Raw genomic sequence first — 14,000 nt, 5'->3', positions numbered from 1 at the left:
GGCATGCCGAAGTTTCTATACCCTTGAAGGTCGTTCCCGTGGCAGCATTGTATGTACAGAGGTTTCCGATTTTTGGAAAACTTAAAACTAATTATATCAATTTTAAGATAATCAGGGTATTCCCTAAACTGTTGAATTGCTGAATTGTTGAAAATTCAACAGAAAATTTCAGCAATTAAGGGAACGACCCTAAAAGTTCCCAGTTCAGTTTTCAATTTTAAGATGTCTGCTGTTTGTCAGATTGTCAAATTGCCAGGCTGTGTTAACCAAAGATTATGTTTAAAATTAAGGAAAATGCCGAGAATAAGCAAAAAAATTAACTATTAGAAATGCTAACAGGCAGCATCCTATCAGATATCCTTTACTTGCTTATTTTATACGATTGCATTTCCTCCATGTTTACAAGTGACCAGAGTTACCCTCTAACTTTAAGTCGAGAGCAGCGACAACTCTGGTTTTCAGCAATTATGGCAGCTATAGGACATAGTTTTAATATAAATAATGTCATTAGCTCAGAGTGGATTCCAACCTCGAATGCATTATCCGCTGCCCACCATCTTACGCAGTGCGCCATAGCCCGTTTGGATCTAGCAGGCGCAATATGCCTTTTATGCTCAAGAATCGACAAATGAGAACATATTGTTTACTCTTTGGCGGCACGGAGAGTCGGGAGCGAAAGAGCAAGGGAGAGAGAGAAAAGTAAAGTAATGGCACTCTAAAAATAGATTCTTATGTGTGAGTCTTGTTTTGTAAAAATGACACCGCCTATGTACATTTTTTTACTCCTGGTTACGCATCTGGGTATTTTAAAGTCTTAGCTTATACCCTCTTCCCATAGTGCCCGTTCGAAAGGGTTATAACTTTTAACATAAGTGAACCTGCGATTCCGATAACAGATGATATGAAGACCTGTTGCTTCTGCGCCTTTCATTTTCAAATGAAAAACTCCGATTCCCACAGAGCACATTTACAATCTAACATCCGATAACAGCTGATCTGACCAAACCTGTTGCTTCTGCGCTGTCCATTTTCAAATTATCCCTGTCATTATTGTTAACGTTTTCGTAGTATTTATTTCAATTTTCACTGGCAAGAAGATAAACTCAGAGTTGCACGTAAAAAGTGTGCGTTAAAGTCCTTCAACTTTGAAGGGGGAACTATCTGGTAAATTTTCTGAACGGGAAAACCTTATGGACCATCCGTTCAACGGATGGTAAATGGTCAATGTATCCCTGCAGGAAGAGGGTATACGGAATATAATTTATTTAATATTTTAGAATTTCGAATGGACGACCTTATCTTAGCTGCCATACGAGCGATCGGAAAATTAATGGGACAATAATTATATATATTATATAATAAATACTTTATTTTTGATCATATTTTCTTTTACTTCGGTATATACGAAATTTGGTAAAAATCGGACTACTATATCATATAGGTGCCATGGAACGGGACGAAAAATAAACGTCAAAATAATACAAAATCCTTTATATTTCGGTTTCGGTTAAATTGAATAAATTTAAATTGAATTGAGTAAATTGAAATAGAATATTATCTTAACGCTTCCGTGATTTTTAAAAATGTATTTTTCAACTTTTACAGATATTGTACCAACTTGCACGGTAGTTTATTGAATATTGGTACAATATCTGTGAAAGTTGTAATCAATTATTTTAAAATTATATCAGAATCATATAGGGTTAATGACAAGGGTAGGCCTTTTACATAGAGGTTCATGTCTTCGCCTACCTGCCCGTATACCGTGCCTGCCCCGCAATTTAATTGTTCGCCCTAATTTTCTATGTAAGAAATCAGAGTAAGACTGTTAAGGAAAAGACTAATTAATAGTGTACATTATCTTTGGTTTAAGCCTAGTAGTAGTACTAGTGAATTCTTATGAATATTAACTTTTGGTGTGTTCGTGCAGAAGCGGTGTGGAAACAAAAATTTAAAAATAGAAGGAAAAACAAAAATTCGCACTCAAGTGCAGACGAAAAAGTATGCCTAATCCAAGCGGTGGAAGGTCGCCTAGTATTGTGGGACTTGTCCCACAGGAAGTGCTGGAGGTAATGCAATGGTGAAGCTCATTTCTCAATGAATATGCCGAGTTGCACCCTACATTGAGAAGATGGCGAAGGACGAGAATATTCCATTTATTTTATTTTAATTTCTATGTGCACCAGCAGACAAGTCTTTTTTAATTGCCTCAATTGATTTGTTTCCCATTTGACAGCTGCTTGACAGTAAGAACATGGTACATGCTTTGGGGGTGAACTTTAAAAGCGTCGGTCACACTGCAAAGAATACGATTCTTCGCCATGTGAAACTCTTAAACGATCTGAGTACAAGGCTTAAGCAATTTTCTTAAGAACTGACGGCTTGAGCTCAATTAAACTCAACAAGACAAGACAAGAGACTTTAAAAACGCCTTCCCAGTCGTAAATGACAGCATTCCAGCATGCGTTCTTTCATTATGAAATGCCATCAAAAAGGTGTTCCGGAAGTGAAGAGTCTGTCCATTCTTTTTACACGGGTGCGGGACAAAAAAGAATTCACCCGTTGCATGCTTCTGGAAGCATATATCTGGAATGCACCTGGAAGTAACAAACTAAACACATTCTGGGTCTACTCTTTTTGAATGCACCTGGAAGCAACATACTAAACACCTTCTGGGTGTATTCTTTTTTAATGCACCTGGAAGCAACATACTAAACACATTCTGGGTGTATTCTTTTTTAATGCACCTGTAAGCAACATACTAAACACATTCTGGGTGTATTCTTTTTTAATGCACCTGTAACATGTACCCAGGAATGCACCTAGAAGCATTCAAAAACCAAATATCTGGAAGTTTTCCCCAGGAATACATACAACTGGATTTCAATTTCATATTAATTTTTTTTTCAATATTCAAGAACGCAACTAATTTTTGATCGGAGTAACTCCCCTTCTGTACGGTGCTTTGGTGCTTCCTTCTTGTTTATGTACTTTTGTCAATTACGCAGTTCAGTCCTTGGTGTGCCCATTCATTTTTTGCGATTCTGAAAAATATAAAGCAAATTGAATATAATATATTTTGAAATATGTGTATATACATTACAAATATACATTACAAATATACATTATTTTTATTTTGTATGTACAATTTACAAACAAATAGTTATTATTTTATTTGTTTAATATGTTTTTAGTTTGAATGTTCAGTGTACATGTACTGTGTTATTTTATTGTGTTCATCTACACTTTACTTACCTGTGAAAATATTGATGTAAAATTGGTGGCAGAAAGCAACACACTTTTTCAAAACACGAGGCACGAACTTCACTTTTCAGAACTAAAAATGCAACTGACGATAAATGCAAGAGACAAGAAAAACCGCTCGCTTCCTTGCATGTTCCCTTTTGTCTTTATTATTTGTTTGTCAAGAGAACAGTTCCGAAAAAAACCGATTGTAAAAAAATGGGCATCGGCAACCTTCGGGTTTGAGTTTGGTTTTTTTACATTCCCACTAAAATACACCTGGATGCACTATATTGAAATACACCCAGATGGCACCCAAAAGACTGCCCCCAGCACGCACATTTTGCTGGGTAAATTTGTTTTGCGTAAAAAAGATACGACCCAGAACTATTTTTTTTAAAACACGTTCCCCAACTTACGACTGGGTTAGAGCCAGATTTTCCGTGCATACTGTTACAATATCTGTGAGGGGAGTAACCAGTAACCCGATTTTTCAAGTGGATTTTTATCCACTTGTTGACCTAGAATTAGAGCTTATCCCCCATCTAGTTCGATAGATCTTATTGTTATAAGCATTTATTTATTTTTTTTTTTAAACAAAGGAAATGACTAACTTCCAACTTATGTCCTTCTAGGCAAGACCTGGCAACTGTTGCACCGACATATAATATATTAGATATCTAAAAAACAAGCAATTTGATAGACCATCCATCTCCCAATATTGGCCAACAATTTTTCTTAAAAAAAGCTATTTGTCAAAGAATCGTATGCAAGGATGGTGTTAAAACTACCTACAGAGTCCTAGGATTATAATTTTTGAAAATTTTCGTGGCGCCACCGTTGGCACACAAGAGTTCCTATAAAATGTTCAATGAATGAAAGTCTCGTCCTTGACTCGCTTGCAAATAGCAATGAAAATACTCCACATGCTATCGTATTTAGTTTTGCGTTGTAATCAATTTAATTTTTAGGTAGACTTCATTTTCAAGTCCGCCCTCTTCTGTTTTGGGTTGTTATGCCGATCATTTATTTGCAATTGCGATTTTAAACGACTGTGAGCAGAGGGTATAAGTTTATTAGTGTGTTAAACTGAATTCTTTGGATCCGGAGTTATCTAACACTGGAATTCTCGGCACTTTGTGGTTTGGTGAGATTGAGCCGTAGAATAAGTCCAGAACGATCGCTGCTTACAGCTTCAACGCACGTGTGCTCCTATCAGTGTTATTGTACTTCGTTTTGGGGTACTTGTTGTTATGTGATCTCCTTAAATTTTGCTTCATTTAGCTATGATGGAAAATATTGGCTATAGCTTATCAACAGACTCCCAGCCTGGCAAAAACAAGTCGTGGCGGCAGTGCATCGATACGATAACTGCACGCGATTTCATTCGATCGGCTGTAACCTGATCCGCGGCTGCGGTATAGGTGTCGCCAGTTGATAACCCCCAGCGTGGGCACGGCTCACTGGTCGTCAACGGCTTCCCAAGATCAATCTTTATTCGACAAGCAAGGAAAGCGCTATACTCAATCAGCGTTTTGTTTTTTTCAGCCCAGCGACATGGTCATCCTTCGCTTCTATGATGTGCAGGCACACTCACCAGCCGAGGAGCAGAGTGTCCTGCGGCGACTGCAAGAGGAAGGCGTAGGAGTGTTGTCCGTGCGTACGGAGCGTTGCTACCATCTCGAGTACAGCGCCCAGGCAGATCACCCTCTGGCCCTTGATGAACTGTTGCTCTGGTTGGTGAAGCAACCCCTAATTAGTGACCAGAGCTTGGTCAAACAGTCTGCTCTCCAGGCGGAGGACAGGATGCAGCTGCTTCTGGAGATCGGGCCGCGCTTCAACTTCTCCACGCCCTACTCCACAAACTGCGTAAACATATTCCACAACCTTGGATATACCGAGGTGCGACGGATGGAAACTTCCACTCGCTACCTGCTGACCTTTGGCGAGGGCTCAGATGTTCCGGAGGCGACCAGATTCGTTTCACTGCTGGGGGACCGCATGACCCATTGCCTGTACACTGAGGATAACACCCCCAAAACAACCTTTGATGAGCAGCTCCCAGAACAACAGGCCGACTGGCATTTTGTGCCCGTATTGCAGGAGGGACGGACGGCGCTGGAACGGATAAATCATGAACTAGGCCTAGCCTTCAACGACTTCGATCTGAATTACTACCACAATTTGTTCTCCAAGGAATTGAGACGCAATCCCACTACAGTGGAGCTATTCGACTGCGCTCAGAGCAACAGCGAGCACTCGCGCCACTGGTTTTTCAGCGGACGCATGGTGATTGATGGTGTGGAACAACCAAAGTCGTTGATCCGCATGATAATGGATACGCAGGCTCACACGAACCCCAACAACACCATTAAATTCAGCGACAACAGCAGCGCCATAGTGGGATTTGGGCACAAAGTCATAGTACCGTTATCCGTAGTGGCTCCTGGACCAGTGCATCTGCAGAATGACCAGTCCGACTTGATTTTTACAGCGGAAACCCACAATATGCCCACGGCAGTGTCCCCATTCAGCGGAGCAACTACCGGCACGGGCGGACGACTACGTGATGTTCAGGCCGTGGGGAGAGGAGGCATTCCTATTGCTGGCACCGCTGGGTACTGTGTAGGAGCTCTTCACATTCCAGGTGAGAAAAAGAGTTAAATCTCAACACAACACTAACTTAGTATTTATTTTATTAATGATTTATGATTAAATATTAAAAGTGGTTTTGCAGTGATGTCAATTTCTAAAAAGTAGTTTAGAAGTGATGTCAATTTATAATTGAAGAATCTTTTAACTTTAAGTATTGACTTTTAAAGTCAAAAATGCGTCCTTTTTGGCCCAAAAACAAGTACTTTTTCTTGTTTTTTTTATAAACATATAAACATAAGAATTAAATTAATAATAATGTTCCGAAAATGGTGTAAAAATGATTATTTATAATTCTTATATGTTTATTTGCTTAACTATTTATTTATAGAAAGCTAACTTACAGTTATAACTATTTGCTTAAATAGTTTTGATCGATATTTCCAAAAACGTAAACAAAAGTTTCACAACACTGCCTAATACACTAAGCAAAGGCCTCTTTAAATCGCTGTTGCAATCTTAAACGGATTCCTGTTCACATATGGAATCGCTGAAGCGACAGCATAAGCAAACCGGATCCGAAGGGAGAGGATTGGCAATTTCAGATGCTCCGAAAAAAGGCGAAACAATGCAAAACTAAATACAATTTGAACGCTAACATGTGGAATGTTTTCAGCATCAAATTGTTATTTTATGGATGAGATTTTCGTTCAGGCAAGCGTAGTGAAATTAATAGGAACTATTGTGGGTCACCAGTGACGCCATGAAAATTTTTAAGAATTTATTACACCTTCCTCGCATACTGTTCTATTAAATCCATTTTTAAGCAACAATTCTGGGAGGTGCATGTGCCTTCGATTGGCTTGTGCTTTAGGTAAATGATGTACGTTTTGGTGCAAAAGGTACCAGGTCTTGCTAGGAAGGACATACGTTGGAGGTTGGAGCTCATCATCTGGGGTTTAAACTTTTGGTAGAGTATTTCGATTTTCAAACCAAAATGTGGCGATCTTTAAGGACCTAGAAGTCTTTTGGACCTTAATTTAGTAAAATCTTTTCCTAGAGCTCAATTCAGACTAATTTTTCCATTCCTATGTCCTGGACTGGTAATCTAAAAGCCATTGCGCACCGTCTAAACAAATTTTTCTTAACTTTTTATACCCGTTAGTCGTAGAATAAAAGGGTATACTAGATTCGTCGGAAGGTATGTAACAGGTAGAAAGAAGCGTTTCCAAACCCAACAAGTATATATATATTCTTGATCAGGATCACTAACCGAGTTGATCTAGCCTTACCCGTCTGTCCATCCGTCCTTCCGTCCGTTTGTCCGTATGAACGCTGAGATCTCGGAAACTATAAGAGCTAGAATGTTGGGGTTTGGCATGTTTGGCCCAAGAATAGGCTTGCTGCGCAGCGTTGGTTTTTGTAAGCAGAGTGCCACGCATACACTAACGCCCTCAATCGCCCATAGCGCTAAAGCCCGCCTAGCCCCCAAATTTTTTAATACTGTGCTAAAATTTTAATGATATTTTGTTCTTATTATCAATACCTATTTTTGAAAATGTTTAGAAACATGAATTTGAGCCATATTTTTATTTTTTTCCGACATTGTCACCTTCAAAAAATCCAAAAAAATATAAGCAAAATGATTTTTGAAAAATTCTTTTTGCAGATATTATTATTTTTGTTTGAAGAAACTTTTTGCATCAAAAAATTTAAGTTTTCAAGTCGAGTAAAAAAGTTAAAAAAGTAGATTCTTACTCAAATTCGTCCTTTTCAATAAGTACTGAATGGGTTAAGAAAAGTATTGTATCATTCAAACGGCATTCAAATTACCTTTCCATTGATGCCAAAGTTAACAAGAAGTAAGTTCAAATTATGAGTATATTTAACTTTTGTTTTGTGAAAATGTTTTTGACCACCCCATTGTTATTTTCTTTTTATGGAACTGGTATATCCTTTTTTCACTGGGACAGCATCGGCTAGCTCCGGTGTTCTCAGGGCGAAGTACCTCCAATGTCCCAAAAGGAAACTATAAGTGTTAGAAATCCTTATTTTCGTTACGCGAAAATAAATATTTAAGTAAAATGTATTTGTCTTGTCAATAACTACCCTTCAGTTCTGCAGTAGGGACGCGGTGACATGGCTCAAGGCAAAAAGCTTTTTTTGTGCCTAAAACGCTGTGCCGCTGTTGACGTCAGCAGAGCAGTCGGCGCAGCGTAGAAGACTGCCCACGAAAACGATCGTGCAACAAAGAGAGGCAGATATTCGGATATTTCCCTCTCTTTCTTGTCTTATAATCTGCCTGCACTCCGCGCTCGCAGAGACAAATTTCGGCTGGTCCGTTATTTTTTTTTGCGTCTCTCCGTTATGTTCGGCTAGCGACTAATATTTCGGCGGAAAAATTTTCGTGGAGAAGCGACATGTGAATGCCCTAATATTTTAGGAGCATTATTGTGTATCGAAAAAAACAACTAATATTGTTTTATAAAAGTAAACTATTTGATTATAGTAAAATTTAGTAAATTGAATTTACTTATAATGTTATATTTACTTATTATACATTCTTATTACAATATAATTTTATAGTTAAGTTACAGAAATTTAGTCCGTTAAAATTGATTTAAGTATTTAAAACATTTAAGTATTAACATTTAAAAAAAAATCGTATTGTATTTTTTACTCAAGAAGTAAAAACTATATAGTCGGATATATTTTCCTTTAGAAAGGGTATAGGTGCAGTGGCACGCGCCAACAGCGAAGAGAAAACAAAAGAAATCTAGTGAAGGGGTGAGAAGACTTGGTGCATTCTGTTTGAGTGATTGAAAGGGAAGCATCCATTTTAATGGTGCGTAGCAGAGTTACTTTAATCGTTTAGTTAATATAACAAAGCCAGGTAAGTGCTACATTAAGTTTAAGATGTTGTGCATTGATCTTAGTTTAAAGTACGTAAATTTTGAAGGTATTCAATGGGTTCCGTTAGCCGAAAGTGGATGACGAAATGTTTTGTGCCAATAAAAATTCTGCAACAAGCTATAAAAGGTAAATATACATTAAACAAATAAAACGCATTTTTTAAACATATGTTTTTTCAGGAGCGTTGGCCAAGGATTTAGAGGACCCGGACAAAGGTTTAAGAACGGCGATGTCTAACGTTAAAAATAAGCTTACGAAGCAAAATAATAAGCAATAATAATAAGCTTACGAAGAGGACATGTCCCACGGGATTCACAAGGTGATTCACAACCCTTCAGTTCAAAAAAAAAGTTTCACTTGTGAATCACCTTGTGAATCCATGTCCTCTTGCACAAGTGAAGAACAAGTGACGCTCCATATAGAAAATTGTATGGGATGTCCGCATTTTCACAAGTGAAAATTCAAATGAAAATTTTTCGAAGTCCTACGGGATTTCACTTGTTCCTTATACTCATTTTTCGTATGGCCTGTCACGTGCCGGTGACTCGTCCCAAGTGAATCACTTGGGAAAATCAGAATTTTTCCTTGAGTTTTCACTTGTGAAATCACTTGCAAGGGACACGTCCCAAGTGAATCACTTGTGAAAATCAGAATTTTCCCTTGAGTTTTCAATTAAAAAAATATAGAATTTAATTTATTTCATTTTAATTCATTTTAATTATATGGTACTATTTAGATTTTCAAAAATTGTACAATTATTGTTTCTGTTTTTTTGCTTCGTAAGCTTATTTTTAACGTTAGACATCGCCGTTCTTAAACCTTTGTCCGGGTCCTCTAAATCCTTGGCCAACGCTCCTGAAAAAACATATGTTTAAAAAATGCGTTTTATTTGTTTAATGTATATTTACCTTTTATAGCTTGTTGCAGAATTTTTATTGGCACAAAACATTTCGTCATCCACTTTCGGCTAACGGAACCCATTGAATACCTTCAAAATTTACGTACTTTAAACTAAGATCAATGCACAACATCTTAAACTTAATGTAGCACTTACCTGGCTTTATTATATTAACTAAACGATTAAAGTAACTCTGCTACGCACCATTAAAATGGATGCTTCCCTTTCAATCACTCAAACAGAATGCACCAAGTCTTCTCACCCCTTTACTAGATTTCTTTTGTTTTCTCTTCGCTGTTGGCGCGTGCCACTGCACCTATACCCTTTCTAAAGGAAAATATATCCGACTATATAGTTTTTACTTCTTGAGTAAAAAATACAATACGATTTTTTTTTAAATGTTAATACTTAAATGTTTTAAATACTTAAATCAATTTTAACGGACTAAATTTCTGTAACTTAACTATAAAATTATATTGTAATAAGAATGTATAATAAGTAAATATAACATTATAAGTAAATTCAATTTACTAAATTTTACTATAATCAAATAGTTTACTTTTATAAAACAATATTAGTTGTTTTTTTCGATACACAATAATGCTCCTAAAATATTAGGGCATTCACATGTCGCTTCTCCACGAAAATTTTTCCGCCGAAATATTAGTCGCTAGCCGAACATAACGGAGAGACGCAAAAAAAAATAACGGACCAGCCGAAATTTGTCTCTGCGAGCGCGGAGTGCAGGCAGATTATAAGACAAGAAAGAGAGGGAAATATCCGAATATCTGCCTCTCTTTGTTGCACGATCGTTTTCGTGGGCAGTCTTCTACGCTGCGCCGACTGCTCTGCTGACGTCAACAGCGGCACAGCGTTTTAGGCACAAAAAAAGCTTTTTGCCTTGAGCCATGTCACCGCGTCCCTACTGCAGAACTGAAGGGAAGTGAAACTTTTTTTTTGAACTGAAGGGTATTGATTGTCCTAAATAATGATTGCCAAAATCAGTTTCTAATTTCGAATTAATTTTGCACTTTGAAAAAATTGTGTTAAATCTTTATATGATTTGCAATTGAAATAGTTTTTAGTTTTATACAAAAGGACATCAGTGGGCATTATAAAGAATTGCGTTTTTTTACAAATCTCATTCCCCCGTCAGCTAAAAATGTATATACACACACACACACACACAGACGCACGCATATCTTGTTTTCAGTATTCTTTTTTTTTCATTAGTTGTCCACATGCATCAGATTAATTCGCCCATTTTCTTCTTCATTTAAACGCATTTTAAATAGAAAATGTTGTATTTTGATAGAATGCGGTCTCTCTTAAAGGTTTGGCTATTTCCATATGCCAGAAAGCGAGACAGCAAGATGTGAAGGCCATGGAAATTGGAAAAAATTGGGCTTGATTAGGCAGGCTGCCTATTTAAGATTATAAACAGCACATTTTATAAATTATATCCGAATTGCTGTTATTTTTTAAGATTTTTTTTATTAACATTTTTTTTTTATTTGCTTCAGGAGCTTCTTCCCTTATATTGATTAGTTAAGGAAAGCTGTGAGGAAAAGCTGTTTATATATTTGCTTAAACATTTTTAATTTATTTGTTTAAAAATAGGAATGCAATTTCAATTTGAGAATAACAAAATTAGTTTGTAATTTCAAATTAGTTTTGCCCTTTGAAGGAAATGTGTTAAAGCTGTTAAATTTTTGCAAAATACATTTTTTTTCAAAAGAATATCAAAAAAATGCATTTTGTACTTGAATCAAGTATTTTCAGTGTCAAAAGTTCGATTTTAGAGTTCACAGGTATTTAAATTCAAAATGTGCTTGATGTAAGGCCTGTTTCAGTAAAAACGGTTTTAAAATGGAAAGCATGAAATGATTTACTACTTTAATACTTGATTTTCCCTGGGTGTGGGTATAAAGAATTTATATTCAAACGAATCTCAATTTCTACTTTTTTTCGGTCGGGATCCGATAGCCACACCTCCCGCCCAATCGACCGAGGGGCGCTGCGGTGTGTCGTGCGGCACGAATTCGATGACAGACGCATAGAAAAATTAAGATATAGTACGAGGAAAAAAAGAAGGATCTAATTCTGTACTAGGAAATGTTATATTTAATAATAACATTAATCGATTTTTAGTAAGAAAAGTCTATTATACAGGGGTGGTCAAAAGAATTTTCACAAAACAAAAGTTAAATATGCTCATAATTTGAACTTACTTCTTGTTAACTTTGGCATCAATGGAAAGGTAATTTAAATGCCGTTTGAATGATACAATACTTTTCTTAACCCATTCAGAACTTATTGCAAAGGACGAATTTGTGTGAAAATCTACTTTTTAAACTTTTTTTCCTCGTCTTGAAAACTTACATTTTTTGATGCAAAAAGTTTCTTCAAACAAAAATAATAGTAACTGCAAAAAGAATTTTTTAAAAATCATTTTACTTATATTTTTATGATTTTTTAAAGGTGACAATGTCGGAAAAAATTTTAATGAAAAGAAGAGAAATATGGCTCAAATTCATTTTTCTAAACATTTTCAAAAAATCATAAAAAATATAAGCAAAATGATTTTTGAAAACTTCTTTTTGCAGTTACTATTATTTTTGTTTGAAGAAACTTTTTGCAAATAAAGGGAATGTAAATTCTTGTTTATTTGCATGTTTAGCAAAGTTTAGCTGGCTAACCAAGTCGTAAATAAAGACTGTTCCAAGCATCGTTCTGCGGTTGGCTAGAATAAGGAGGTGAAATGAGGTTTGCTTCCCTGTTTAGGCGCCTTAAAGCAAATAGCAAAAAAACTTCTGTACAGATTCTACACGATCAACATGAGTTCCGTATTGGGGACTCCAGATGCGAGATCCATACTCAAGTATAGTAATACAAGGATCATCAAATTCCTTTGACCAAGTTTTTATAAAGCCAAGAGCACCCTTAGCTTTATGCACCATGTACGAAATGTGGTCAGCAAATTGGGTCCAAACAAAACACCAAGATCGTATACTAGAGTTATTTTATCTAATTAGCCGTCACTCAGCGCGTATGTCTTTTATTGAGGATTGACACGACACGGCGGACTGGCAAGAAGTATCCTTGTACTGCAGGCATAATTTAACACCGTCTGCGTACATTGGTAAACGAGAATGAGTTATAACTGAGGGAAGGACATTTAGAAATAAAGTAAAAACCAGCGGCCCCGGGTGAATCTCTTGTGGGACAGCGGAGGTAATAAGAGAGAATTTTTAAAAAGTAATCTTTGTGTTCTGCAATTCAGATAATTTCAGATCCATCTTAAAGGATCAACAGGGAACCCTAATAAATCGTGTTTTCTAACCAGAAGAACTTGATTTACAAAGTCAAATGCTTTACTTAATGATCTACGTTTCATAAACCCGTGTTGACATGGAGATATAACTGACCTACAGAGGTGCTGCCAATGTGGAGTAATAACTTTGCTGCCCTTATGGAATTACAAACCATTCCTTTCACTTACGGGAAAATTGTGAAGATTTTAAAGATAAGGTAAACAATTTGTGATGGGGCTTGCACAAGTCCTCCGGGCAATATCTAAGCACGCACCAAGAAGTACCAACGGAACCAGGCGAATAGACGGGCCTAACACGTTGAAGACCAATAGAATATTTAATTCGACTTGGATACAGAATATGTCGTTTGAAAAAACGTGGCAAATAGATCGGCTTTTGGCTGATCAGTTGTTGCGGTAATATTTTCAAAAGATAGCGAGGAAGGATAATTGGTGGATTTTCGATTAGTGCTAACAAAATTATAAAACTTTCGGATTCTGAGATAATTGAACTTTACAACGATTTAAATAGTTTTTGTAGCACAGAGAGTTTAGCATGGTAAAACTATTCCGAGCACTTAAGTATCTAGTAAAAATAGATTGAGATCGGGTATTTTTTATCTGGAATTCTTATTTCTTATTATTTCTGTGCCAGCTCTTAACTGAACCAAGGTGGCTTGTTGGAGACTGACGGATACATAAGAATTAAAAAACCAATTTACGGTACTATAGATAATATTTATAGCATCATCCATATTTTGGGATGAGTAGAGATCGGACCAATCAAAGCCTGATATTAAAGTTTAGCATCTGAAAGTCAGCCTTGCCAAAAAAACAATGCAATCGCTTAGTTGACTTGTGATTTTTTTTACTAACACAGCACCAGTGTCGATGTAGACCTCGAAAGCAATACGCTATGGATCTTCGGGTTGAGTAAGAGGTGCTACTTTGGTCATACGATTGACTGTGATCCTACAAGTTATATATGTTTTTTTGCAGATATAAGCACATTTACCATTTACTTTCTGTGTGTGCGTAACG

General features: G+C 36.6%; 1 protein-coding gene and 1 long non-coding RNA gene across 7 annotated transcripts in view; both read left to right on the top strand.

Moving 5' to 3' along the window:
- The first annotated feature begins 4,341 nt into the window (after window positions 1-4,341).
- LOC139355105 (phosphoribosylformylglycinamidine synthase) overlaps window positions 4,342-14,000 on the top strand; it is a 173,099-nt gene continuing 163,440 nt past the window's right edge. For all 6 annotated transcript variants that reach the window (XR_011605836.1, XM_070999427.1, XM_070999426.1 and 3 more), the window contains exons 1-2: window positions 4,342-4,484; window positions 4,792-5,890. Coding sequence is in view for 5 of the 6 variants with exons in the window: in XM_070999427.1 (XP_070855528.1) it covers window positions 4,801-5,890 (1,090 nt within the window). In the remaining variant the exon portion in view is untranslated. The remainder of the gene's footprint in view (window positions 4,485-4,791; window positions 5,891-14,000) is intronic.
- On the top strand, window positions 6,212-13,978 carry LOC139355107 (uncharacterized). Its single transcript, XR_011605837.1, has 4 exons — window positions 6,212-8,728; window positions 8,795-8,874; window positions 8,928-12,880; window positions 12,940-13,978. It is a non-coding gene; the product is annotated as an uncharacterized lncRNA (long non-coding RNA).

Source organism: Drosophila suzukii, unplaced genomic scaffold (assembly GCF_043229965.1).
Source record: "Drosophila suzukii unplaced genomic scaffold, CBGP_Dsuzu_IsoJpt1.0 scf_9, whole genome shotgun sequence".
In the NCBI taxonomy this organism is placed as follows: domain Eukaryota; kingdom Metazoa; phylum Arthropoda; class Insecta; order Diptera; family Drosophilidae; genus Drosophila; species Drosophila suzukii.
The sequence above is the reverse complement of the archived record's forward strand: the minus strand, read 5'-3'. Positions and strand labels throughout refer to the sequence as shown.